The 24,916-nt window shown below is 50.2% G+C and overlaps 1 protein-coding gene across 1 annotated transcript; it reads left to right on the top strand.

Moving 5' to 3' along the window:
- Positions 1-15: 15 nt before the first annotated feature.
- LOC103714383 (RHOMBOID-like protein 2) lies at positions 16-5,725 on the top strand. Its single transcript, XM_008801606.4, has 6 exons — positions 16-742; positions 1,449-1,612; positions 2,986-3,149; positions 3,251-3,510; positions 4,215-4,341; positions 4,720-5,725. Exons 1-6 carry the CDS (start codon positions 426-428, stop codon positions 4,846-4,848), a joined length of 1,161 nt encoding a protein of 386 aa, XP_008799828.3. The 5' UTR covers positions 16-425; the 3' UTR covers positions 4,849-5,725.
- The last annotated feature ends 19,191 nt before the right edge of the window (positions 5,726-24,916 follow it).

Below are 24,916 nucleotides of genomic sequence, written 5' to 3'. Positions count from 1 at the left end.
GCCAGGGTTCAATTTAGTTGTGGCGGGACGAACTCCTGCCAAACCTTCGGCCGAGGTGCCCCGACGCCCGCCCTCTAAACAAAGCGCGACAAAACCTTGTACTCTCTCAAGCGACTCTTCGCTTTCTTTTTTTTCGGTTCTCCCACCTGTCGCCCGTCCCCTTTACGTTTCGACCTACTTCCCGCTCTCCCTGCCCTCCGTCCCCGCGAATCCCTCATTTCTATTTTTCATTTCCGATCCTTCTGAATTCTTCCATTTTTGTGCTCCAATTGTTTCAATTCCTTCGCTTGCTATCCTTCCCATTTTTGATTCTTCATAGGGGGCAGTTTTTCCGTCTTGCGATTTACTTCACGAATATAGTTCGAAAAATTCGATTTTTTTGGCTCCACTTGATTAAATAATTGTTTTATTTTTTAATTCGGGGGATGGGAAGGGAGGCTTCCTCGGAGGGCGGTGCGAGGAGTAACGGGAGGCGAGGGGATAACACCATTCGTCCACCTGAGATAAATCCCACGGCGCCGGCGCCGCCGCGGCGCGGCGGGGGCGACGATTTCCGGCCGTTCCGGAGATGGTTCCCGTGGCTGGTACCCCTGTTCGTTGTGGCGAACATCGTCGTGTTCGGGGTCACCATGTACATCAACGACTGCCCGGATAAATCTCGGTCCTGCGTCCTCGACTTCCTCGGGAGGTTCTCGTTCCAGCCCCTCAAGGAGAATCCCCTCTTTGGGCCCTCGTCCGCCACGTAAATCTTCTATTATGTTCTAAAAGAGCGGATTTTCATAAGAAATTTATTATCTGTTCGTAGTTAGATGATAGTCCTGGATTCTGATGGTTGGCCTTTTTGCATTATAATGTGGAAAAAAGATTTTTCTTTCCAATTTGAAAAATGTACAGCATTTTTCTTTAAAGCACATGATGTGTTTGTTTGTAGTATCTGCAACGGCAATTGGAACCGCAAAATGTTTCTAATGGAGAAAAAAAAGAGTATCAAATGTGTGTTTTGTTGTGTTAATAATCTATAACTAGTATTGTGCGAGGATTTATAGACGCTTGGCATTTTGGCATTTGTACCATTTTCTTGGGGTTATTACTTTATGATTCAACGGAGTTTCGTGCTTAGTAGGTTCAAAGTTCTTGTTTTGGATGTTTTAGGTAGTAGAGATATTTTATTATGTAGATGTGGATAAGGGTTGCCAAAGTCAAAGCCCAATAGTTACTTGGAAGGTCATGTTACAAAGAACCTTATAATCCGGGTTTTGGTGTTGCTACTTTGTTGAATTAGTATGTTTTCTTTTAAAAAAAAATATTCACCGTTTCCTTCATGAAGAATAGTTGTCCCTGATTCTGATTCACACACACCTAATTAAGTGATCTAATTCTAGGTATTTTCTGGTGTATTCATGGATAATAGAGGATTTGACTGACATTTTATGTCTTTAATCTGTCAGGCTACTGAAGATGGGGGCTCTAGATGTGGAAAAAGTGGTTCACGGTAACCAAGGATGGCGCCTTATCACATGCATGTGGTTACATGCTGGGGTCGTCCATGTACTTGCCAATATGCTGAGTCTCCTATTTATTGGCATTCGACTTGAGCGAGAATTTGGATTTGGTATGCAGCAAACTAACTATAGCTTGACCTCATTCATTAAGATCATCACTTCAGTCAAAGCAAAACTTATAAGTAGCTGTGTATGCAGTAAAGTTTATATGCTGTGGATGCCGACATAAAAAACTAATCTGAATACACCTGCATGTTTGGTTCTATATCCGCCTGCCTTCGTGCCCATTTAGATTTGCTGGGTATTATGCGAATAATGCTAAATAGCATTGCCTTCTAAAATGCTTGTTATACAATATCTGCAAGTATTGGACTCTTATATTTAATTTTTTGACATGACACTGCATTTATGGAACTAGGAGCAAGCTTAGGGTTCGCATTTCATCCAGGATCAGTGCTGGACAGTGAAGTTTTTCCCAATTTGAATGCCTATGTTAGCTAAGTTTATCTAGTTCTCATCATACTTTGCACTGACGATGCCTTCCTAGGCATGGAGTCAGACAATTCAGGAACCCCCTTTGTAGGAACAAATGTTGAAGAAGAAAGCAGAAATTTATGCCTTACAAATAGATAAGTCAAGTTGGTTATGGTTATCACTGTTTGGCCTTTCCTTCAAGCAGTTGTCAACCTGGACTGTGCCCATGATCTTCCTCATCTAAAATATGGAAAGACATGGCAGTGTTTGCTAACCTGAGTACATATAGATTGAATTGTGCATTTTTATTTTGATTCCTTTTTCAGTCTTCTGGACTTCTGATTGACAATTATTAATGCCTATCCGTAAAGATTGAGCCTTTCCGTATCTTATCTAGGATCAGCTTTAGTATATCAATTGTGCATTACATTCAAGATTTTAAGTTGTACTATTTCTGTGTCAATGTTGACACAGTTGATAGGGTTATTTTTAATCAATAAACTGTATGCGTGAAATAGTTCCAAATAATGATCCCACTTGTTTATTAACCAGCAGCTTAGATCTTATGCTTAGTACATTAAAAAGGTAAGCTGTGCTGAGCTAGATGGTTCCATGCTTCCTTGAAAAGCCTTCTCTGATTTCCCTGCTGTGCTATGTTTCAATTGGCGGAATTCAACATTTGATTCATTTTTTTTTCCTTTTCTTTTAATAGTTTGCAACATTATCTCTGCTTGAAATTTGTCTGAGCTTGCCTTTTGGCAGTCACTAATGTGTCAAAGCAGAATTAAATTCATTATGTTTGTAATTATAGCTTTGTTCATAGAATATCACAAGGATTCATGCTTAATGTATGATTAGCCTAAAATTTGTCCCTTTGGCCTTTTGAGTATACATAATTGTTCATCTGTTGAATCTTTCCGCCTTTGCTTGCCTATGAATTGCCCTTATAGTGGCTTAAAGTGAGCAAAAATAAATCTTCTGACAACCTAAGCCTTCCCCACTTTTGCAGTGAGAATTGGCCCATTATATGTCATTGCTGGCTTCGGTGGGAGCTTGCTTTCTGCTCTTTTTATCCAAACAAGTATCTCTGTTGGAGCTTCTGGTGCTCTTTTTGGATTACTAGGAGCAATGCTTTCAGAACTGATAACAAACTGGACAATTTATGCAAATAAGGTATGCTGAGTACCAATAACTTTTGGGAGTAGCATGTTTGATGGCATTTCAGTCCGTTGCTTTTGTGTCCATTTATCTAATGCTTGTCTTTTGAATGTCAGTTTGCAGCATTATTGACCCTTGTCATCATCATTGCAATTAACCTAGCTGTTGGGATCCTTCCACATGTCGACAACTTTGCTCATGTCGGAGGATTTATTACTGGGTTTTTTCTTGGTTTTGTTATTCTTATTCGCCCTCAGTTTGGGTATATCAGCCAAAAGAATGCTCCTCTTGGACATTATAGTGGTTCAATCAAACGGAAGCACAAGAGGTACCAGTATGTATTATGGATCATTGCAGCTATTGCACTAATAGTAGGGTAAGTCAACAAATATACTTTCTATCTTTAAATACATGTTTTCTTCTCTTTCATGTGTACTTTGTAATATTTAATATTTTTCATGCTCTACCTTGCAGTACATGACTGACCATTCCATCTTCTAGTGCTTAATAACTTGTACAATAGTTCAGCATTATTTTTATCTATATCACAAATGTTGTGGTGCTGATATCCTACTAAAACAATTCTAAGGCAGTTGCACAATGCATGATCACTTAGCACTTTTTGGTTCGTAATATAGGAACAATTAACAAACTTCAGCAGCACTACATATTGGTCTGTCCACGAAAAGTTATGCCTTTTATATGGCTGTACATGGTAGCCTCTGCTTGTGTGGTAATGATCATGCCTGCTACGTGTGGGCCTATGATGATGGGGGTGTTTCATACTTTTGGAGAAGTAAAATAAATATTGTAGTGGGAAAAATTTGTCCCTATTTGCCCTATTGCATATCGAGTGAATTGGAGGCTGTGATGCCTGAATACTCAGCAAATACAAATATACAATGGCTCGAGAACAATCTTTTTGTTGGTTAGAAATGGTATGAAAGAGGATTGAAAAATGCAGATTTCATGTACACTTCCCCCTCTTTTTTTTTTGATTATTGTGGCGGGCAGAGATTCGCACATTCACGTGTTGTGTTCTGCTGATAAAAATCCTAATAGAAAATTGAAATCCTGTAGGTTCACCGTTGGCCTAGGTATGCTATTCAGAGGGGTCAATGCAAATGAACACTGCTCGTGGTGCCATTATCTGAGCTGTATCCCCACTTCAAAATGGAGTTGCAAGGCACAATCTAAGTCCTGCTTGGTAAGCTGCTTGTTCTTTTCCCTTGAATGTGTCAGAGTGTTATTTGTTTCTTTGCTCAAGAAAAGGTCTTATTTGTTTCAAAATCTTTGGTGCCTGTCCGGAGTTTTTCTCATGAAAATATGGTGACTATTGTTGATACAAACCATCTCCAGCTCCTGCACTTTGACCCCTTTGCTGTTAAAGATTTAAGAATCTATGTCTCAGCACCAATTCCAAACGTTGCTTGAAAAGCATATTTCATAGTAATCACCTCTAGCTAGCTTATTGGCCCTGGGGATAATCTCCTGCCACTGGCACAGCCCAAAAGTCAAGGAGGATAAATGGTAAATAATATTCAAACATGCTCGGTAACTCTAACACTAAATATTCTTGCTGCAGACATCACAAAGTGGGCATAAGTTGAATTTGACATGCCAGGATAATGGGAAAACCAAAGTGTACGACTTATCTAGCATGACCGATGCTGCTTCTCAGATTTACGACCTGTGTGTCGAGCTTTGCAGTTGACTAGGGAATGATATTTCGGTGCTGTACCATCACCAATTCATTACATATGCAGGAAGATGATGCATTGATATGCAGCTTATACTACGAGTTTGTAATGTTCTGGGAATGCAATATGTTCTTTTCTGTAATATCATTTGATTGCAGGGAAACATCACATTTAAAAATAATTGCTTGTATTTTCTCCACATAAAAAAAAAGAGAAACTGCTTTCAGTGTTCTTTGCCCATACGTAGGCCACAATAGAAGGTTCGATCCTGTTTTGCTATGGATTGATGGGAAGGGTCAGAAGATTGTTATCAGAGTGAATTATAATATCTTCAAATGCCATTTGTACTCTAGATCAAGCCACTTTCACAATCAGATAATTGTCATGCAGCCAAGATGGACACTTGAATCTGCAGCTTTTCAATTCATCTTGAAGCAAGAATGTCAGAGCTTGCCATGGATGCTAACTGTTTCAACTCCAAACACATCAATGCTACTGTAAACAGGCTTTGTGTCTCTTCTCCAATAATGTGTTATAATAATGCCCTGGACTATTATAGCTGTTATTTTGGTGTCTGAAGGCAAATCATAAATTTTATACACAGAAATTTGTGGTTGAGAAGGCATTGATATACATTGACATTAACAATGATCATTTGAACTTTCAGATTTATTAGATTAAATTATATATATATGTCCCAAAATTTAAATAAAAAGGGCCAGATGAGGTCAAGGCGGCAGTGTAAGCAATGTATATTTCTGGTATTGTCTAAGGGTGTAAATATATGAACACTAACATCTGCTACTGCTAATGATAACTTGTATGATACTCTTTTTTTTTTGTTGCTTTGAGATCTATGCAAGTGGATAAATAATGAAAATTGGAATGCTTTGAGAGCTGTGTGGTGGATGATTTTTTATTTTGTTTTGATAAGGTGGATGGGTCATTCATGTCTTGTACGGATACATTTGACAAAATTAGAAAAATAAAATATTGTGGAGAGCGATCGAAATAACTGATAATTTGGTCCGCAACTCTATTTGTCTTCCGGCTAGCATGCTTTGGCACATAGGGATACATACTCCCTTAAGATCCTCTGAATGTCATGTAGGAGCATGAGAGCATTAGCTATCCCCATCTTGGGTCATCCCAAGGATACAGACTCTCTTAAGATCATCCTGTGGGTGATCCCCTTTTTCGGTGCGAAAAATGCATCTCCTTAAAAAGATGCAGCAGCAAGCAGTCACTAAATAACTTGCTTTAGCCAGCGAACTCATAAAGCAAATTTCAGCTAGAAGATATGATGATGATGATGATGTCTCTTATTTTGTGCGTCTGTGTCATCATGTTGCTTGATATCATGCCTTCCAGCGATCATGGTCGTGAAACCACAGCAACATCCTGCCGTATTGGAATGTTGGTAGAGATGATAACTATGCATTTATAAGCTACACAATGACTGGCTGCTTGCCCTACGAATGTGCATGCTGATCTGGCATGCAACTAGCCATGATGTGCAGCCATATCAGCAAGAAAAATTACATGTCCGGATGGGCTTAGCGTGACTCTAGAAGGGGGTTGGGTCAGCCACAAGCCCTTGGATCTGTATCAATACATCTCTAGATCATGGTATCTGAAGCTTTGATCATTTGCATCACGCATGATCTATGTTTTACATACATCTTGGCATGGGTCCAACCTGCTTTCCATCACTCTTGGGCACAATGGCATGCAAAACATCGGATGAGCAGTTGGTTAAGGCAGCCAAATTTTGTTGGGACAAACAAGGGTGTGAATGGTGTGGTACTGAAACAAATTTTCGTATGACTTGGAAAGTTTGGTGTTAATTTTTTATACGAAGTGATAATTGTGTGAATTGGACAAAATATGAACTTAAGCAAGCAAAGAATTAAGAAAGGAGAGGAGACTCTATTTAGGAGCTAGGGGAAAGAGGGACTATGAAATTAATGGAAGATGAGAGAGGAACCTATGGTTCCACAAAGAAGGAGAGTAGGATAATGGCCACTGGATCTGAGGAACAAAGGGTTTTTTTTGCGGAGTTTGGATACTCTATGGTACATATTTTGCATCGTAGTTGAAAGAAATTGCCGAGTTTTTTAAAAAATATGCAGATGGTAATTGGCAAAATTTAGGCTATAAGCATGTACGACAAAATTTCTCTCACAATAACCATACTCAGTGAACAAGGAAAGTTATGGGATTGAAAAGTTATCGAAATAGAAAGACATAATAAGAAAAAAATATTTTAAAGATAGCAAATCATAAGAAGTAACTTTTTTTTTTTTATTTGTGGTATTCCGATATAATTAATAAGAGTCCCAACATTGCATGCATTAGAAATGATGCAACTTTATGGAGTCTAAATATTGCATAAGTACTTTTTTAAGAAATGATTAAAAGTTCAAAAAACTCAGGAGGATTTTTTTTCCCCTACGGTGCAAAACACGGAGAATCTCGAGTCTATTGAAAAAAAAGAAAAGAAAAGAAATCCTAAAAAGTGAAGCAAAATCTCTTTCCGCCCGTACCCTTTCTGCACTCCAGTGGTTAGCAAGAGATCCATTCTCTTCTTCTGTGGACCCATCTCTCTAGATCCTCTTCTCCCGCCTTCCATTAATTTCTTCGGCCATCTTTGAGTCTCCTTTTCTTTTTTTCATCTTAGCTCCTCCCTTGTCACATCAAATTATTCCTTAGAGGAACATGAGAGTCCGAAAGTGAAGAATTAACACTTCGCTTGTATTAGTTTACGCCCTTTTTTTTTGTCTCCAATTCACACTAAATTTTCTTTTTGTATCACACTCAGCGTCCAATTCACACAAAAGTAAAGTATTAACTTTGCTAAGTCAGTATTAGTAGGTAGATGATAAATCTATTTAATAGCATGTTTATATGGTCATTTATTTTTCTTAAAAGTTCACAAGTGATAAAAGTTCACAAGTGATCTATAAAAATTAGTATGATTACAAAATATATCTCGATAGACTCGGATACGAAAACAAATTTTAGGAATGCTCATACAAATCTTAACAAATAGTAAGTATATGGTGAAGTATAAGTATGTTTTTAGTCAGATGCTCAAATTTTTATCCATATCTGGATAGATTCGGATACGAAAACAAATTTGGATGGATATTATCCGATCCACTTTCACCCCTACACAATGATGATGGGGCAAGGATGATTAAGTTTAGGAATGCTCATCAGTGTACGACAACAACCCTAAAAACTTTTCTATGATGGTGCTGACCAATGTTCATAAAGAAAAGGCGGAGCCTAGCTTGGAAGGATAAATATATAGCATAGGGAGTCTTACCTTTCTAGACTTAATGATGTGGCATAAAAACCACCCACAAGAAACCATACGCAAAGTTATGTATTTTTGTTGGTTGATCCCTGCAAATATAGTCCCTTTTGAGATTAGGTCATATTTGTACACCAAATACCTATGAAACATTATCCTTTTTCATTAACTACTCCAGCTAATCTCAGGACATAATATTGCAGCACCTTTGGTGTCCCATCCAACTCAAAGCTAATGCACTATAGCTTAGATGATGGATCCATCAAAATCAGCCCAAAAATAGGGCCGAATAAGGGTTCATGGCTCGGTCGATCTTGAGTCCCAATCAGTTCGTCGGTGGCTGGGGCTCTTGTATCGGCCAAAGGTCAACACAGGAGAAAGGCCGAGAGTTTTAGCGACGAGTGCCGACAGCGGCGGTGGTTAGAAAGAGAAAAAGAAGGCAGAACAAAGAAAAACATAGGATACTTTTCTTCGAGTGATTTTTGGCTGATTTCTCGGTCGGCTATCGTGATTTCAAGTTGTGGGAAGAAGAAAAAGGGAAGGGGAGGAAGATCACGGTGTTACTTCAGCTCTGGAGGCGTGGATGACCATGATTTCTGGTGAGTCTCGTGAACTCAATAGAAAGAAGGAAGAAAAAGAGAGGGAAAGAAAGGATAGAGCTTGAGGTGGAAGACTAAATGAGGGTGGGGGTGGTTTTATAGAGGAGGCTAGCCTCCCTTAGCTTTTGGAAGTCGACTCCCATTAGAGGTCGGACAGAGAAGAAGACTCCCATCAGGAGTCTTCCTCTTTGTTTTACCTTTTTTTTTGTTATGGGCTTGGGCTGAGCCAAGCTCGGGTCAGGTCGTTCAAGCGGACTGAGCCTTGACCGAGCCATCACAATCTCCTCCCTCTAAAAAGAGTTTCATCATGGAAACTTAATCTACCTTTATTCGTAAACAAATAGGGGTACTAAGTCTTCATCTAATACTCTATCATGCTCATGCTGCGTAACTCTGATCAAAACTAACTCTTCTATATCCGTTACATCCCTAAACATATGAATCATGAATCTAAGCGAAGAGATTTGTTCCTTAAATGAAGAGGGCTACCCCTTTCTCTTCATAGGCATCTTTTATGGGGCAAAACCGTGCGTTGGGAAGAGACTATGAAACTTCCTTCAAAGCGGACAATACCTCTGAGGAGAAGTAGTCGCTTCCGCTGTCTGAGACTGGTGGAGATTGAGCTTTGGGATTCGGGGGATACCCTCCGACCTCACCATATATTATACTTATGGAGAATTAAATCTAGATGCATTAAAGTTAAAAAGTTTGATAATTATGTTTAAGTCGAATCATTTGCTCCGATATCTAAGTTTAGCAATCAAAGAAGCATGGGCGAACACCCAAGGATAGAGAATCATGGAACATGCATGCTCTCCCACCCATGATGTTTGAAGCCCCCCATGCTCCCTGTGTCATTAGTCTGAACTTTGGTTGAGTTGGGCACCCACCTCTCAGATAAGCAACAGCCCAAAATAAATACAACTCGGTTGGTTTGTTATCTTAATCGGTTAAATTAGCACGAAAAGAGACGTTGGGAGATGATTTTAGATGACGGCATAGGTGATAAGATAGATGGGCCCGGGTCGCACGAGCCCATGTCTTGGGGTCCAGGGCACATCGCCAATTGGCCAGCGCTCGAAACCACGGGTTTCAGTTGTTTCCCATCACGTCACACTGCACTTCATGTGACCCGCGACCGGTGAAGTTGACATTGTTGTGCTCTCCGTCCTTGGATTAGACGACGGGAAGACTGGAGTTAGTTAAGGAAATGATGCTAGAAATGGAAAAGAGGGAAGAGAGAGCTATCCTAACCCAAACAGGGTTCTACCTTTCGTACAAAAGAGCGATTCATTTTCTCTCGCACGAATCCACGGTTGGATCAAATCTATATATAGACTATAAAAAAATTTAAAATACTTTGAGATCTGTGCTATTGCAATCTATTAGTCGATATTATAAAAAAAAAAAGATCGATCAATTTATTAGTCAACATTATGAAAGAAAGATCGATCATTCTTTGTGCGAAAGATGCAACCCAATTCCACTTGGCTCTTGACTAGAGAGGATCACGAGGGGTTTGCAGTGAAAAACTTGGAGGGCTACAGGCAGAAGATGTTGTTCCTATCCTATGATTAAAGCAAGGAGAAAAGCAAGAGGGAAGGTTGATTAAAGGAATGAAACAACTAGACGCGACAAAATATGGCATGTTTAGGGTCATTACCGCATGGAAAGAAGCCGCGTGATCTTGACGCCACAACACCAAAAGCAACGAACCTATATTCTTGTTTTGTGATTTAATAGCTTGGCTGAACTCATCATAATTATGAGATGGCTGATATGCATGAAAGCTTAAGATTGATAAAGGCAAATTGGAATATTTCGAAAAACTATTTAGACATGATTATCCCACATTCCCAATCATATTCCTCCTTGCCCCTGCACCGTGCTCCTCTAATCACTTGCTTGCCACGCAAGGACATGATAAGGATTAATAAGATGTAAGCATGCTTATGGGCCTTTGACATGAATCGAATACATATATCCAAAATAATTGTCCAATGGTTCAATAATGATGGACCAAGTGGCATGTATGCGGGCATGCATGCATCATCCATTAACCAATTGTTTCACCTACCAACATGACCGATGAAGGAAGGTGATTCAATTCCCAATTAGTGTGGATACACCATCATGCTGAAGGTGAATTTGGACAGCAGTGTATCCGGTATTAAAGACAATGCAGGTGTGAGTTTTATGATCTAGAGTCACGACTCGAGATTGATTGCTGCGGGGGTGATGCTTGGTTGGACTGGCAGCCATCGAAGCAGAGCTAAGGGCAGCATAGGAAGATATTAAATATGCGAGATGGGTGCTAAGGGCAGAGTGCATCATGCTTGAGGGAGATTCAACCACTGTGATCAATTGGATTTGACTGGTGGAGCCGAGGAAGGGTGACAACTCTCTGTTGCATGACATCTAGAGGATGGCGGGCGACTGCAGGGCTTTTCAGACTATACATGTATACCATGAGGCGAACAAAATTGCAGATTGAGTCACCTCCTTTGCTGCTCAGCATTCCGATAAGATCTTCTTGACATACTAGGGGTTTTTTCTTTTTTGTTTTATCATTTTTTGTCTTTTGATTCTATTGATTGTATTCAAGCTAGAGTAGTGTAAGCAGCCATTATAACCTTAAAAAAAAAAACCCAACAAAAGATGGATCAAGCAACCAAAATTGTACAAATGTTTGCATTGGCGAGGGAAACAGGGATGAGAGGAGGAAACTTTGGAATGGTAATGAGGTGAAAGAAGATGGAGAGGACAGGAAAAGGGAGTGGGTGAGAACTAGCAAGTGGAAGCACGTGGAGTTGGTTTGGTTGCGGGGGCAGCCCCATCCGACCAATAATTCCTCTCACATGGCTGGCCGGCTGCTGCTGGTGGTGGTGGTTAAGAGTTAAAAAAGGCCTGCCCCACCACTCCCTCTCCTTTTGACTAGCTCCGTAGCTCGCTCGAGGAGGTACCGCGCTTCACAGGCGCGAATCGCGCTGATGCTTTTAGAATAATCACGGTTTTAAACACCCCAAAAACGCAACCTGCAACGGGCACGTGGAGCCCTTTGCTCCAAGAAATTAAAAAAATACGGACACGTCGAGCCTTGAAGGGTTGGGGACCGTGCGGAGAGCATACATATATATATGGGTGCGGTCTGAGTGCCGTGGCCGGATTTCTCCACCGCCACCGGCCTACGAACGCCCTCTCGCCCAGGGATGAAACTACCGCCGATAGCTGCCTTGGTAGTTGGTAGCAGAGCCTAACCAATAAAAAAAAACCAACACTGAAATTGTCTTGATAAATAGTTCTAGCAATGACACTCTTAAGATATTAATTAGACGCGAAGCCCGGGCATTTCAAAACGTTATATCATCGATCCATTGGCTATTATAACAGCAGGCATCAACAAGACGTTATTAACATAATCAAAATAAATTAATGTAAATAAAATTAATATATGTTGTGTATACATAACAACAGCAAGAGCAATATGTGTAGTTGTGTGTTCTCAGCGTGCGGAAGTTTTCATCAGAGCTTTTTTTTCTTCTTCATATTTTTGATTTTTTATTTTCAAACTTAAGTTATTGTTCATTTTATCTGTTGCTGGTGGTCCAAACCGAGAACGATTGGCACTGCGGTGTGAACGGGGTTCCGTCTGAGTTGTCTTGGTTGGTGTTGGTTGCGCTCCACCTTCCGCCAAGAAACCTGCAAACAAGCCTTGCACCACCACCAGGGTGGTGATGGCCCTCCGACGGTCAAGTCAGAGGAGATTGGAGGAGGAGGAGAGGTGATAATCGCAAGTAAGAGAGTGCTCTGGGAGATATTGCTCACCCCCCTCCTTTCTCCCCCTAGCCGCATATATACCTGGCTGGGGGGTCTCTCAGGGGGGTTCGTTATCGTGGGGCACGATGGTGTGGCCACTGACATGGCCGTTACAGGGCGTCGTGGAGCAGCACCGGGTACGGCCACGTCAGGGCATAGTGGGGCTCCGCTTTGTACGGCTGATGCAGGAGATCGTGGAGCAGCATCGGATACAGCCGTTGCAGGGAGTAGTGGAGCAGGAGGCTGCGGCGTGCCTCTGGGGAATAGCCTGTCGTTATCAAGAGATCTCCGACTCGGGGTCGGAGCGCTGGATCAAGGGGCAGCCGACTCGGGGTCGGGCTGCGGAGCCGAGGATATCCGACTCGGGGTCGGATTGCTGGATCAAAGGGCAGCCGACTCGGGGTCGGGCTGCGGAGCCGAGGACGTCCGACTCGGGGTCGGAGCGCTGGATCAAAGGGCAGCCGACTCGGGGTCGGGCTGCGGAGCCGAGGATGTCCGACTCGGGGTCGGATTGCTGGATCAAAGGGCAGCCGTAGTCTTCCTGGGCGCGCGTGCCGGTCACGTGGGGCATGGCGGCTTATTTCCCCCGTAACAGTAGCCCCCCACTTCCGAGCCTGGAACCAGAAGGGGAACAGGTGAAGGGAGTGATGTTTCGGGATTGCCGCCGTTCCTCGGAGAGGCGCGCGCGCTTCGAGCTCCCCGCCCTTTTTATGGCGTATGGCGGTTATTGCTGACCTGGCAGTCTGAGGATTTCGGCGGACATCCTTCCTTAATGGTGTCGATTCGCCTTTGGGGCGCGAGCGACCCTTCGGCAGCCAGGCGTCCTCTGGCGTCATCGAGGCGTCACTTGCCTTTCCGCCTATTTAATCGGGGGCCTTTCCCCGTCCGTCTTCTTCTTTATAGATATTTTCAAGTTTCCCCTTTGCGCAGCTGTTGCTGCCGTCGGACTGTTCACTTGTTTCTCCTTTGGCGCTCTCGGAGCCGTTCTTACCTCTTTTCCGGTGAGTTTTCCCCATTCTTCTACTTAGGGCTCTCCATACTTTCTCCTCTTGTACTAGTGTACTCCAGTCGCTCCGGTCTCTCCCCCCTTCCTGTCCCCGTCCTGACCGTAGGTTTATTGGCCATTAGGAATGGGCGAAGTGAGAGCAGACCAAATTAAGTCGGAGCTGGTCGCCACAGACTTAGACAGACTCGTGGCTCGGTACCATCTTCCCGAGGCCTGCAACGCCACGCTCCCGGGGCCTGAGGAGAGGATGTCCCATCCTCCTCCAGGGAAGATCGCCATCAATGAGGGCATTCTCCAGGCCGGGTTCCGCTTTCCCCCTTCGGACTTGGTCATGCAGGTGCTACGGGGTTTAAGAGTGGCACCGACGCAACTGGTGCCGAACTCGTGGCGAGCCCTGACGGTCTTCCAGGTTCTCTGCCGTATGCACGAGATCCCCGCCACCCTGAATGTTTTTTGGGAGTTCTACAGCCTGAGCGGCCACCCCCAGGACAAAGGGTGGTGGTGCTTCGCAGCGCGGCGAGGATGCGGCCTTGTCAAGGAGGCTCCTACCTCCATTCACAAATGGAAGGAGCGCTTCTTTTTTGTTGATGCAGATCCCTCTTGGGAAATCAGGGCGACCTGGGAGACCCCGATGAAGTCTCCGATCGGCCTATCGAGACTGTCAAGGGAGGAGTCCGATGGCTTGGCCGCCTTGAAGGGGTTGGTTGCCGAGGGCCAGCTCCCCCCGGTGGCCCGCCTTATTTCCGAGGATACTTTGGTGAATGTCGGTCTGAGCTCGGTCCCCACCGACCGTGAGTCCGCCACCGATTCTTTCTTGACTTTTTCCCTTCTTTCGTCCCGTTCTTTCCTTTGGTTTCTCCGTCTCCGATTATCCCGTCCTTTTTGCAGAGATCGACGACGTCATGCGGTCGGTGAAGACAAAGGCTGTTGGTAGGGCGTCCCTGCTGGAAGCAGCCCAGAGGAGGAAACGAGCTCTTCCGAGCAGGGCCCCACCGGCGAAGAAGTCCCGTAAGGAGGTGCCTCCGACGCCGACCGACGAGTCCGGGCCCACCGATCAGGGAGACGTCGTGGGCACGGACCGGCAGCTGACGCTGTATCAGCCCTCCGGTGGTAAGATTGCCGCTACTCCGGAGGTATCATCCGAGCCTGCCCGAGACGGACGGGTCGGACGTGATCGGTCCCCGACCCGGCCTTCGACTCGGTCGGCTCCTGATGACTCGAGGAGGGACGCGCCGAGGCCCCGACCGAGCGGGACCCTATCAATTCCTGGGGTGACCCCCGCCCCGAGCGCGATCGGCCGGACTCTTCCCCAGGCGATGGATAGGGGTAAGGCTGCAGAACCACCGTCCGGCTCTGAGGAGAAATCGGGGTCTGCCTTCACTACCGATGGCGCCCGAAATCTCATCGAAACAGTGCTGCTGGAGAAGGACCGTCGGCGGGTCCGGAAGTTGGAGGTCTCTGACGTTGGGGCTGCCAGCTGTGTCTGTCTCATGTCGGTGAGTGTTCTTCTGGCCGCTTTTCACCATTTATTGGCTCTGTTGTTCTCCGCCCGACTCCCTTATTTTTCCTATTTCTTAGCTCGCCCAGTACATGATCCGTCTGGAGGAGTGCTACAAGGAACAGGCGGGGCTTCTGGCGAAGGCCGAGGACCGGCTGAAAGCAGTGGAAAAGGGAGGCCAGGCTGTGGCAGGCAGGACGACCGGGGACTTCGAGGCGAGGCTCCGGGAGGCCGAAGAGCGGGCACTCGGCTTTGCTGCCCTCGAGAAGCAACTGTTGGAGGCTCAGGAGCAGCTCAAGGTTGCCTCGGGTCTCGAGGGCGAGGTCAAGAAGGCGGATGAGCGGGCCGAGAAGCAGTCCCGGAAGGCTGCCGACTACCGGGAGAGGTGGGAGAAGGCCCAGCGGTCAGCCGACAACGCCCGCAACCGAACCCGGTCTCTTGAAGCTAAGCTGGGCGAATTGGAGTCGGCCTTGGAGAAGTCCCGTGCGAGCGATCAGGAGCTTCATTCGCGCCTGACGGAGGCTGAGGCTGCTCGCATTGCTGCCGAAGCGAAGCACAAGGAGGCTCGGGCTGAGCTGCTGAGGGTCTCCACCGAGGCGGAAGGCCGGATTGTGGCGAAGGTCTTGGAGGCGAAAGCCATTATGGAGCAGGCAGAGGCGGCGCTGGCCGAGAGGAGTGCGGAAATCGGGCGTCAGGCGGTAGAGGCTTATCGCCAGTCCGCCGAGTTCGCTCATGATATGTCGGAGGCAGTACAGACCTATCGTCAGTCCGACGAGTTTGTCCGTGACGCGTCGGACGCGGGGGCCGAAGCCTTTGTCTTAGGCTTCGAGGAGGGCCTGGCAAGGGTGTCGGCTAAGTACCCCGAAGTTGACCTGAGCGAGATCTCCCTTCTCGACTCCTCTCCGGCGCCATTGCCTGTTGGTTCTCCTGCTGCTTCCCTACCTCCTGCGGACGAGCCCGACGTTCCCGACCCGGGAGTTCCTCCAAGCTGACCTCTTGTACCTTTCGTTGTCTTCTTTTTTTTTGTATACCGGCGTTTTGCCAAATTGTATGGGCCTCGGCCCTGAAACAATGAAAATTAATGCAAGTTGAATGTTTCTTCATCTCGCCTTCGTCCTTCTTTTTCTTTTAACTCTCGGTAGCGTCTTGCTGACTCCTAGCTCCCGAAATTCTTCCGGCGCTAGGCCAGGCATCCGAGGGTTAGGCCTCAGGAAACTCTTCCGGCGCTAAGCCAGGCATCCGAGGGTTGGGCCTCAGAAAATTCTTCCGGCGCTAAGCCAGGCATCCGAGGGTTAGGCCTCGGGAAATTCTTCCGGCGCTAAGCCAGGCATCCGAGGGTTAGGCCTCAGGAAATTCTTCCGGCGCTAAGCCAGGCATCCGAGGGTTAGGCCTCAGGAAACTCTTCCGGCGCTAAGCCAGGCATCCGAGGGTTAGGCCTCAGGAAATTCTTCCGGCGCTAAGCCAGGCATCCGAGGGTTAGGCCCCAGGAAATTCTTCCGGCGCTAAGCCAGGCATCCGAGGGTTAGGCCTCAGGAAACTCTTCCGGCGCTAAGCCAGGCATCCGAGGGTTAGGCCTCAGAAAATTCTTCCGGCGCTAAGCCAGGCATCCGAGGGTTAGGCCCCAGGAAATTCTTCCGGCGCTAAGCCAGGCATCCGAGGGTTAGGCCTCAGGAAATTCCACTCGTTGGTCGACCAAGGCTGGCGCATGCCGAGGCAACTGGTCGGGGCTTCAGGCTAGTCTGCTCCCGGGATGGTCATCGGGTTAGCCTGGCATCCGAGGGCCGAGCCTCGGGACCTTCCACTCGTTGGTCGGCCAAGGCTGGCGCAAGCCGAGGCGACCGGTCGGGGCTTCCGGCTAGTCTGCTCCCGGGATGATCATCGGGCTAGCCAGGCATCCGAGGGCCGTCAAGCCTCAGGAAATTCCGCTCGTTGGTCGGCCAAGGCTGGCGCAAGCCGAGGCGACTGGTCGGGGCTTCAGGCTAGTCTGCTCCCGGGATGATCGTCGGGTTAGCCTGGCATCCGAGGGTTGTCAAGCCTCAGGAAATTCCACTCGTTGGTCGGCCAAGGCTGGCGCGAGCCGAGGCGACCGGTCGGGGCTTCAGGCTAGTCTGCTCCCGGGATGATCGTCGGGTTAGCCTGGCATCCGAGGGCCGAGCCTCGGGACATTTCGCTCGTTGGTCGGCCAAGGCTGGCACAAGCCGAGGCGACTGGTCGGGGCTTCAGGCTAGTCTGCTCCCGGGATGATCGTCGGGTTAGCCTGGCATCCGAGGGCCGAGCCTCGGGACATTCCGCTCGTTGGTCGGCCAAGGCTGGCGCAAGCCGAGGCGACCGGTCGGGGCTTCAGGCTAGTCTGCTCCCGGGATGATCGTCGGGTTAGCCTGGCATCCGAGGGTCGAGCCTCGGGACATTCCACTCGTTGGTCGGCCAAGGCTGGCGCAAGCCGAGGCGACCGGTCGGGGCTTCCGGCTAGTCTGCTCCCGGGATGATCATCGGGCTAGCCAGGCATCCGAGGGCCGTCAAGCCTCAGGAAATTCCGCTCGTTGGTCGGCCAAGGCTGGCGCAAGCCGAGGCGACCGGTCGGGGCTTCAGGCTAGTCTGCTCCCGGGATGATCGTCGGGTTAGCCTGGCATCCGAGGATCGAGCCTCGGGACATTCCACTCGTTGGTCGGCCAAGGCTGGCGCAAGCCGAGGCGACCGGTCGGGGCTTCCGGCTAGTCTGCTCCCGGGATGATCATCGGGCTAGCTAGGCATCCGAGGGCCGTCAAGCCTCAGGAAATTCCGCTCATTGGTCGGCCAAGGCTGGCGCAAGCCGAGGCGACCGGTCGGGGCTTCAGGCTAGTCTGCTCCCGGGATGATCATCGGGCTAGCCAGGCATCCGAGGGCCGAGCCTCGGGACATTCCACTCGTTGGTCGGCCAAGGCTGGCGCAAGCCGAGGCGACCGGTCGGGGCTTCCGGCTAGTCTGCTCCCGGGATGATCATCGGGCTAGCCAGGCATCCGAGGGCCGAGCCTCGGGAAATTCCGCTCGCTGGTCGTGCGCTTGTCGCTCGCTGCCCGACGGGGTTTCTCCGTGGCCAGCCGCGATCATGTTTCTCCTTTTCTCTAAGCGTTGCCTGGGGGAACACGAGAAGGGCATTAAACGCTAATTAATGCGTTACCTGGGAAATCGGATCGCCAGCTGCTGCTTGCGAGGAGTGTTAGTTGAGCGGCCGCGATACGCGGGTTCTTCGAGGAGGATACGGCCTGGGCGCGAGCGGAGATATGTGGACCTAGGGGTACATGACACCCGGATTGTCCTGCACAAAGAATGCGGTTTAAGGAGAATGACGCTTAGGAAATCGCGGGGAGATACGCCTCGGGAGCCGGAACGGCTCCGGTTTCAATGCGCCTGCATTTATTGGAGCCACCCGCATCGGAACGACCAGGGGGCCGCAGTTTGGCTATAAATACAGGTGCAGGTACGATGGAGTTTGCCAAGCCGGAGCTGTTCAGGTTGCCATGGATCGCGGACCTCCTCCTTGGCATATGACTGAGAGACTCCTGTTGAAGGAAAGGGGAGGCGCTCCCCTTGCGACTTCAGCCAACTAGCCGTTTCATCTGGGATTAACAAGGAGGGTCTTCCCGGCGGAACTCCGCTCTAGGCGTTTCATCCGGGATCACATCTCCCCTCCTTGAAGTTCAGCCTCCCGATTGAGCTCTGCACCAGACGCTCAGTCCGGGACCGCGCCTCCATATGCTCTTCCCTCTCGAATTCCTTCTCTTTCCTACCACTGGGGAGGATGGGAATATCCTTTGGAGGCGGCGTTCCCCTGGGGGCAGCGGGAGCTTCTTCTGCGGCAGCTCCTCGTCTTTTTGGTGAGGTGCTGGATGGCGCCTCCGGTTAGAAGCACCCACTTCCGGTGGGATTGCAGCTGCTTTGGGTTGAGGGTTTGGGATCCTCGGTCCTCAGCTCCACGGATTCTCCACCTCTTCTTTGCTTTCTTTACTCCCTAATTCCCCTCTGGGAATTCCTTGTAATCACACGAGCACGCCATTGTAACCAGAAATTATTGAAATGAAAAGTGTTGCACCTTTTCAAATTGTCTTTCTGGCCTTGTTGTTCTACTGGTAATACATCCGCAGGTTAGCGGAATTCCAGCCCCTTGGAATTTCTCGGCCATCTAGGGCTTCCAACTGGTAGGAGCCAGGTCGGTTTACCCAACGAACTTTATACGGGCCTTCCCAATTCGGCGCTAGCTTCCCACCTTCCGTAGGTTGAGATGCCTTAGCTCGCCTCAGCACCAGATCTCCAATTCTGAAAAGCTTCGGTCGGACTTTGGAGTTGTAATATCGGGCCACCCTCCGCTGATACATTGCCATCCGAACCTGCGCCATTTCCCTTGCTTCTTCCAAGAGATCCAGGTTCCCTCGGAGTTGCTCCGAGTTGGCCTCGGGTCGGTGTGCGGCTACCCGAGGTGAGGGAAGTCCGAGCTCTACGGGGACAACGGCTTCCGTGCCATAGGTTAGGCTGAAAGGCGTCTCCCCGGTAGGAGTCCGATGCGTGGTCCGATACGCCCAAAGGACATTCTCGAGTTCCTCGACCCAAGCTTGCCCCGTCCGTCCGATCCGCGCTTTGATACCTTGGAGGATTGTCCGATTTGTGACCTCGGCCTCGCCGTTGGTTTGGGGATGCGACACGGACGTGAACCGATGTTCGATCCCGAACTCCTCGCAGAAGTCTCGGAAATGCTTGTTATCAAACTGTCGACCGTTATCCGAGATGAGGACCCGAGGTACCCCAAATCGGACAATGATGTTCTTCTTTACGAACTTCCGGACTTGCGCCTCCGTGATGGTGGCCAGTGGCTCTGCCTCCACCCACTTGGTGAAGTAGTCGATGGCGACAATCAAAAATTTCCGCTGGGCCGAAGCGATGGGGAATGGTCCGAGGATATCCATTCCCCACTGTGCAAAGGGCCAGGGGGCGGTGATTGGCGCCAAGGGAACAGAGGGGACTCTCTGGATGTTGGCGTGGCGCTGGCAGGCGTCGCATTTCCGTACGTGATCCTTTGAGTCTTCCAATAAGGTCGGCCAATAGTAGCCTTGCCTCATGATCTTATGTGCTAGGGACCTAGCCCCCAGGTGCGATCCGCAGATGCCTTCGTGGACTTCGCTGAGGGCGTAAGCCGCTTCCGAAGGGCGGAGGCACCTTAAGAGGGGGGCGGTGAACGAGGTCCGATACAGCCTCCCTTCGTAGAGTACGTAGTGGGCGGACTTCATAACAAGTCGCCGAGCTTGATCTTCATCTTCGGGGAGGATCCCTTCGGCGAGGTAAGCTACAAGCGGGTCCATCCAAGATGGTTCCGGATCAATTGCCATTACCGCTTCAGCCTCGCCGATGCTCGGGACATCTAGGGTCTCCAGGTATATCGCCCTTGACAAGTTGTGTGCCTCAGCGCCCACCAAGCGGGACAACCTGTCGGCCCTAGCATTTTCGCTCCTTGGGACCTGCTGAATGTCAATACTGCCGAGGTCGGGAATGAGTGCTTGCACCTTCCGGACGTAGCTCTGCATGGTCGGGCTCCGTGCCTCGAACTCCCCTCGAACCTGCCCGACCACCAGCTGGGAGTCGGTGAAGACCTTCAGACGCCGGATGCTGAGCTCCTTGGCGAGTTTGAGTCCCGTGACTAGGGCCTCGTACTCCGCCTCATTGTTGGTCACTGGAAATCCGAACCTCAAGGCATACTCGGCTATCACTCCATCGGGATTGGTAAGGACCAGCCCAGCCCCTCCACCTTCAGGGTTCGACGACCCGTCAATGTGGAGCGTCCAGATCGGGAGATCGAGGCTGGGTGTTTCCGGCGGCCTAGGTTCCGCCTCCTGCACAGTGCACTCAGCGAGAAAGTCTGCGAGCACCTGGGCCTTGATGGCGGGCCAGGGCTGGTAGCGGATGTCGAACTCACCAAGTTCTACTGCCCACTTCACCAGCCGTCCCGCATTCTCAGGATTGCTGAGGATCTGCCGCAGTGGTTGATCGGTCAAAAGGGTGACAGAATGAGCCTGGAAATAGGGGCGAAGCCTCCTGGTCGCAGTCAGCAGCGCGAAGGCGATCTTTTCAGCCTTCGTGTACCGCGTCTCGGCATCCCGGAGGACTCGGCTGGTGTAGTACACGGGCTTCTGAAGTTTTGCCTCTTCCCGAACCAGTACTGCGCTGACTGCGGTTGGGGAGACCGCCAGGTAAAGGTAGAGCATCTCCCCCTCTTGCGGCTTGGACAGCAGGGGAGGAGACGCCATGTACTCCTTGAGCTGGTCGAACGCCACTTGACATTCAGCCGTCCAGAGGAAGTCTTTCGGGCGCTTCAACACCTTGAAGAACGGTTGGCAGCGTTCGGCCGATTTTGCCACAAATCGTCCGAGCGCGGCGACCCTCCCAGCGAGCTCCTGAACCTCCTTCACTTTGGTCGGAGGGGACATATCTTGGATGGCCTTGATTTTGTCCGGGTTGGCCTCGATCCCCCGTTGGTTGACAATGAAGCCGAGGAACCTCCCGGCCGAAGCACCAAAGGCGCACTTCGCTGGGTTTAGCTTCATACGAAACTTCCGCAAGGTGGCGAAGGTCTCCTCCAGATCCGCAATGTGCTGATCCGCATGGCGGCTCTTTACCAGCATATCGTCCACGTACACCTCCATGTTCCGGCCGATCTGCTCCTTGAAGATTTTATTGACGAGGCGCTGGTAAGTAGCGCCAGCGTTCTTCAGACCGAAGGGCATTACCTTGTAACAGTACAGCCCCCTGTCTGTTATGAAGGCCGTTTTCTCCTCGTCCTGTGGAGCCATCATTATTTGGTTGTAGCCGGAGAAGGCGTCCATGAAAGACAGCAGCTGATATCCGGAAGTCGCGTCGACCAGTTGGTCTATTCGCGGAAGCGGAAAGCTATCCTTGGGGCACGCCTTGTTCAGGTCGGTGTAGTCGACGCACATCCTCCACTTCCCGCTCGCCTTCCGGACAAGTACGACGTTTGCCAGCCACTCGGGGTAGCTCACTTCCCTTATGAAACCTGCCTCCAAGAGTTTGTCTACCTCCTGGTCGACCACCCGGATCCGATCCGGGGCACAGTGTCTCTTCTTTTGCTTTACTGGTCGGTGGGTCGGGTCGACGTTGAGGGCGTGAGAAATGACCTCCGGGTCGATCCCAGGTACATCGGCCGCCGACCAGGCAAACACATCAGCATTGGCTCGGAGGAATTCCACTAACCGGAGCCGAGCTTCCAAGTCGAGGTTGGCACCGACCCGGACCGTGCGGTCCGGGCGGCCTTCTTCGAGGGGAACTTCGATTACGCCCTCGGCCGGCTCCCCGTGCCGCAAGGCCACTTCGTCTCTGGCGTCAAGGGACTCGACGCTTAGGGCCTCCATGGGCTTCTTCCCTTTGAGAGTTGCTAGGAAACACTGCCGTGCGGTTGGTTGGTCACCTCGGACCTCTCCAATCCCGGCCGCCGTGGGGAACCGCATGAGCAAATGGTAGGTAGAAACCACCGCGCGAAGGGCGTTCAGTCCGGGTCGTCCGAGGATAGCGTTGTAGGCCGAGGGGACACGGACGACCAAGAACCCGAGTCGCACCGTGGCTTCTGCGGGTGCAACGCCCGCAGTCACAGGCAGCTCAATGACACCTTCGGCCGAGATAGCGTCTCCAGTGAATCCTATGAGGGGGGTGGATGTTTTGTGCAACAATTGTCGGGACAAGCTCATCTTTTGGAAGGCCTCGTAATACAAAATATCAGCTGAGCTTCCACTATCCACAAGAACACGCCTTACATCATAGTTCGCCATAGTGAGAGAGATCACCATGGCGTCATCGTGGGGAGTCTGAACCCCCTTTACATCTTCATCACAAAAAGCGATTACATTTCCGACCCGCTGCCTCTTCGCGACGGCCACTCCTGATGCTTCCGCCGAGCCCCCTGCGTTCCTCACGGGCCGAGAGCAGCCCCCAGTGATGGTGTGGATCACTCCCGCAACGGGTCGATTCTGCTCCCGAGGCTCCTGAGGGGCCGGGTCGGCCGGACGCGGGTCTGCCGGGGGACGTCGGTCGTTTACATATCGACCGAGACGCCCTCGGCGAATGAGAGCCTCGATCTCGTCCCGAAGCTGGAAGCAGTCTTCGGTATCGTGGCCGTGGTCTCAGTGGTACTCACAGTACGCCCGAGAAGGCCTCCTCCCAGGGATCTTCTTCATCTGCCTCGGGACCGGGAGGTCCTCCCGCCCCTTGACCTCCATGAGGATCTGGGCCAGGAGTGGGGTGTACCGGTTGAAGCGTCGGTGTGGAGAACGAGGGCGTGTGGCGCCGTGGTTCCTTGCTGGTGACGGGCTTCTGCGCCGGCGTTGAGGCGTCGGGCTCCTCCTCTGGGGTGCCTCTTTTCGCCTTTTCTTCCCGGGCTTTAGAGGGGCCTCGGCGGCCTCCTTGTTCCGGTGGGAGGCTGCCTCCTCGGCGTCTGCATACTGGTTTGCCCGAGATAACAGCTCCGGGAAGCTCCGCGGCAGGCGTTTGTCCAGGGAGAAGGTGAGTCTGCCCTTCCGGAAGCCACGCTTCAGGGCTGAGAGAGCCACTTCCTGGCTCAGGTTCCGGACCTCCAGTGTAGCCTTGTTGAAGCGGGTGAGATAATCCCGCAGGCTTTCTCCCTCGTTTTGCCGGACATCAAAGAGGGAGTCGGAGACCAGTCGCCGCCTGCTACTGACGGCGAAATGGCTGATGAAGAAGCGGGTGAACTGGTCGAAGGACTGGATGGAGTTAGCCTCCAGGCCGGCGAACCATGCCCTTGCCGGGCCACGGAGGGTCGCCGGGAAGGCCTTGCAGAGGAGCGGATCCGATGCTCCATGGAGGAGCATAAGAGTCCTGAAACTCTCCACGTGGTCCCGCGGGTCCGCCGCCCCGTCGTAGGGTTCGATCGCCGGCATTTTGAACCCCGGCGGGTTCGGGGTCCGCAGGATCCTCGAGGCAAGCGCCGGCTGGGAGGAGATCTCCAAGTCAGCGAAGGGATCTTTGGAGTGGCCCTTCAGGACCTGGAGTTGTCTGTGGAGATCGTCCACCCGCCGGTCCAGGGAGCGCGACCGGTGGGTGGGGGACAAGGAGCGGCGCGAGGGGGACCGACTGGAGTGCGGGCCCCTCGAGGACTGGGGTGTCTGAGAACGCGCCCGGGTCCGCCTCTCGTACCCCGCACAGCTCCGATGAGAAGGTCCTGGCAGAATGGACCGCACTCGAGAATCCTCCTCGCGCCGGCGCTCCTCTCCATGGGAGAGGAAGGAGCGCGGGTTGTGAGGAAGAGGCGAGTGCTCGGGGGGCAGCGGCTCCTGAGCCCGTTGCGGCACCCGAGAGATCACACCCTGCAGATTCTGCACTGCCTCTGCGAGGGTGCGAACCTGCTGGGCTAGCTGGTCGAACTGAGCAGCTTCGACCGTCTGAATGGGAGAAGGGGCGGTGGAGTGCTGCTGAGAGTGCGTTGGGGACGCAGCAGCCTCTCGGCCGGAGGCGCGAGAGGCTCCGCGATCGGAAGCATTGGAAGCTCCACGACCACCTCGCCGTGCCATTACGATCGTTCTAAGATTCGTCCCTTCCTCTAGCGCCAACTGTTGCTGGTGGTCCAAACCGAGAACGATTGGCACTGCGGTGTGAACGGGGTTCCGTCTGAGTTGTCTTGGTTGGTGTTGGTTGCGCTCCACCTTCCGCCAAGAAACCTGCAAACAAGCCTTGCACCACCACCAGGGTGGTGATGGCCCTCCGACGGTCAAGTCAGAGGAGATTGGAGGAGGAGGAGAGGTGATAATCGCAAGTAAGAGAGTGCTCTGGGAGATATTGCTCACCCCCCCTTTCT

The sequence above is a fragment of the Phoenix dactylifera genome, chromosome 17 (genome assembly GCF_051530095.1).
Source record: "Phoenix dactylifera cultivar Ajwa chromosome 17, Ajwa_hap1_PhDact_Kaust_v1.1, whole genome shotgun sequence".
Classification (NCBI taxonomy): domain Eukaryota; kingdom Viridiplantae; phylum Streptophyta; class Magnoliopsida; order Arecales; family Arecaceae; genus Phoenix; species Phoenix dactylifera.
This window is presented reverse-complemented; position numbering and strand designations above follow the sequence as displayed.

What these genes read in the sequence shown, in the direction of transcription:
- LOC103714383 (XM_008801606.4), top strand. Translation starts at nt 426, where the DNA reads ATGGGAAGGGAGGCTTCCTCGGAGGGCGGTGCGAGGAGTAACGGGAGG. An exon ending in TTTGGGCCCTCGTCCGCCAC is followed by an intron (nt 743 to 1,448) that starts GTAAATCTTCTA and finishes TTAATCTGTCAG; the next exon opens with GCTACTGAAGATGGGGGCTC. An exon ending in GCTATTGCACTAATAGTAGG is followed by an intron (nt 3,511 to 4,214) that starts GTAAGTCAACAA and finishes GAAATCCTGTAG; the next exon opens with GTTCACCGTTGGCCTAGGTA.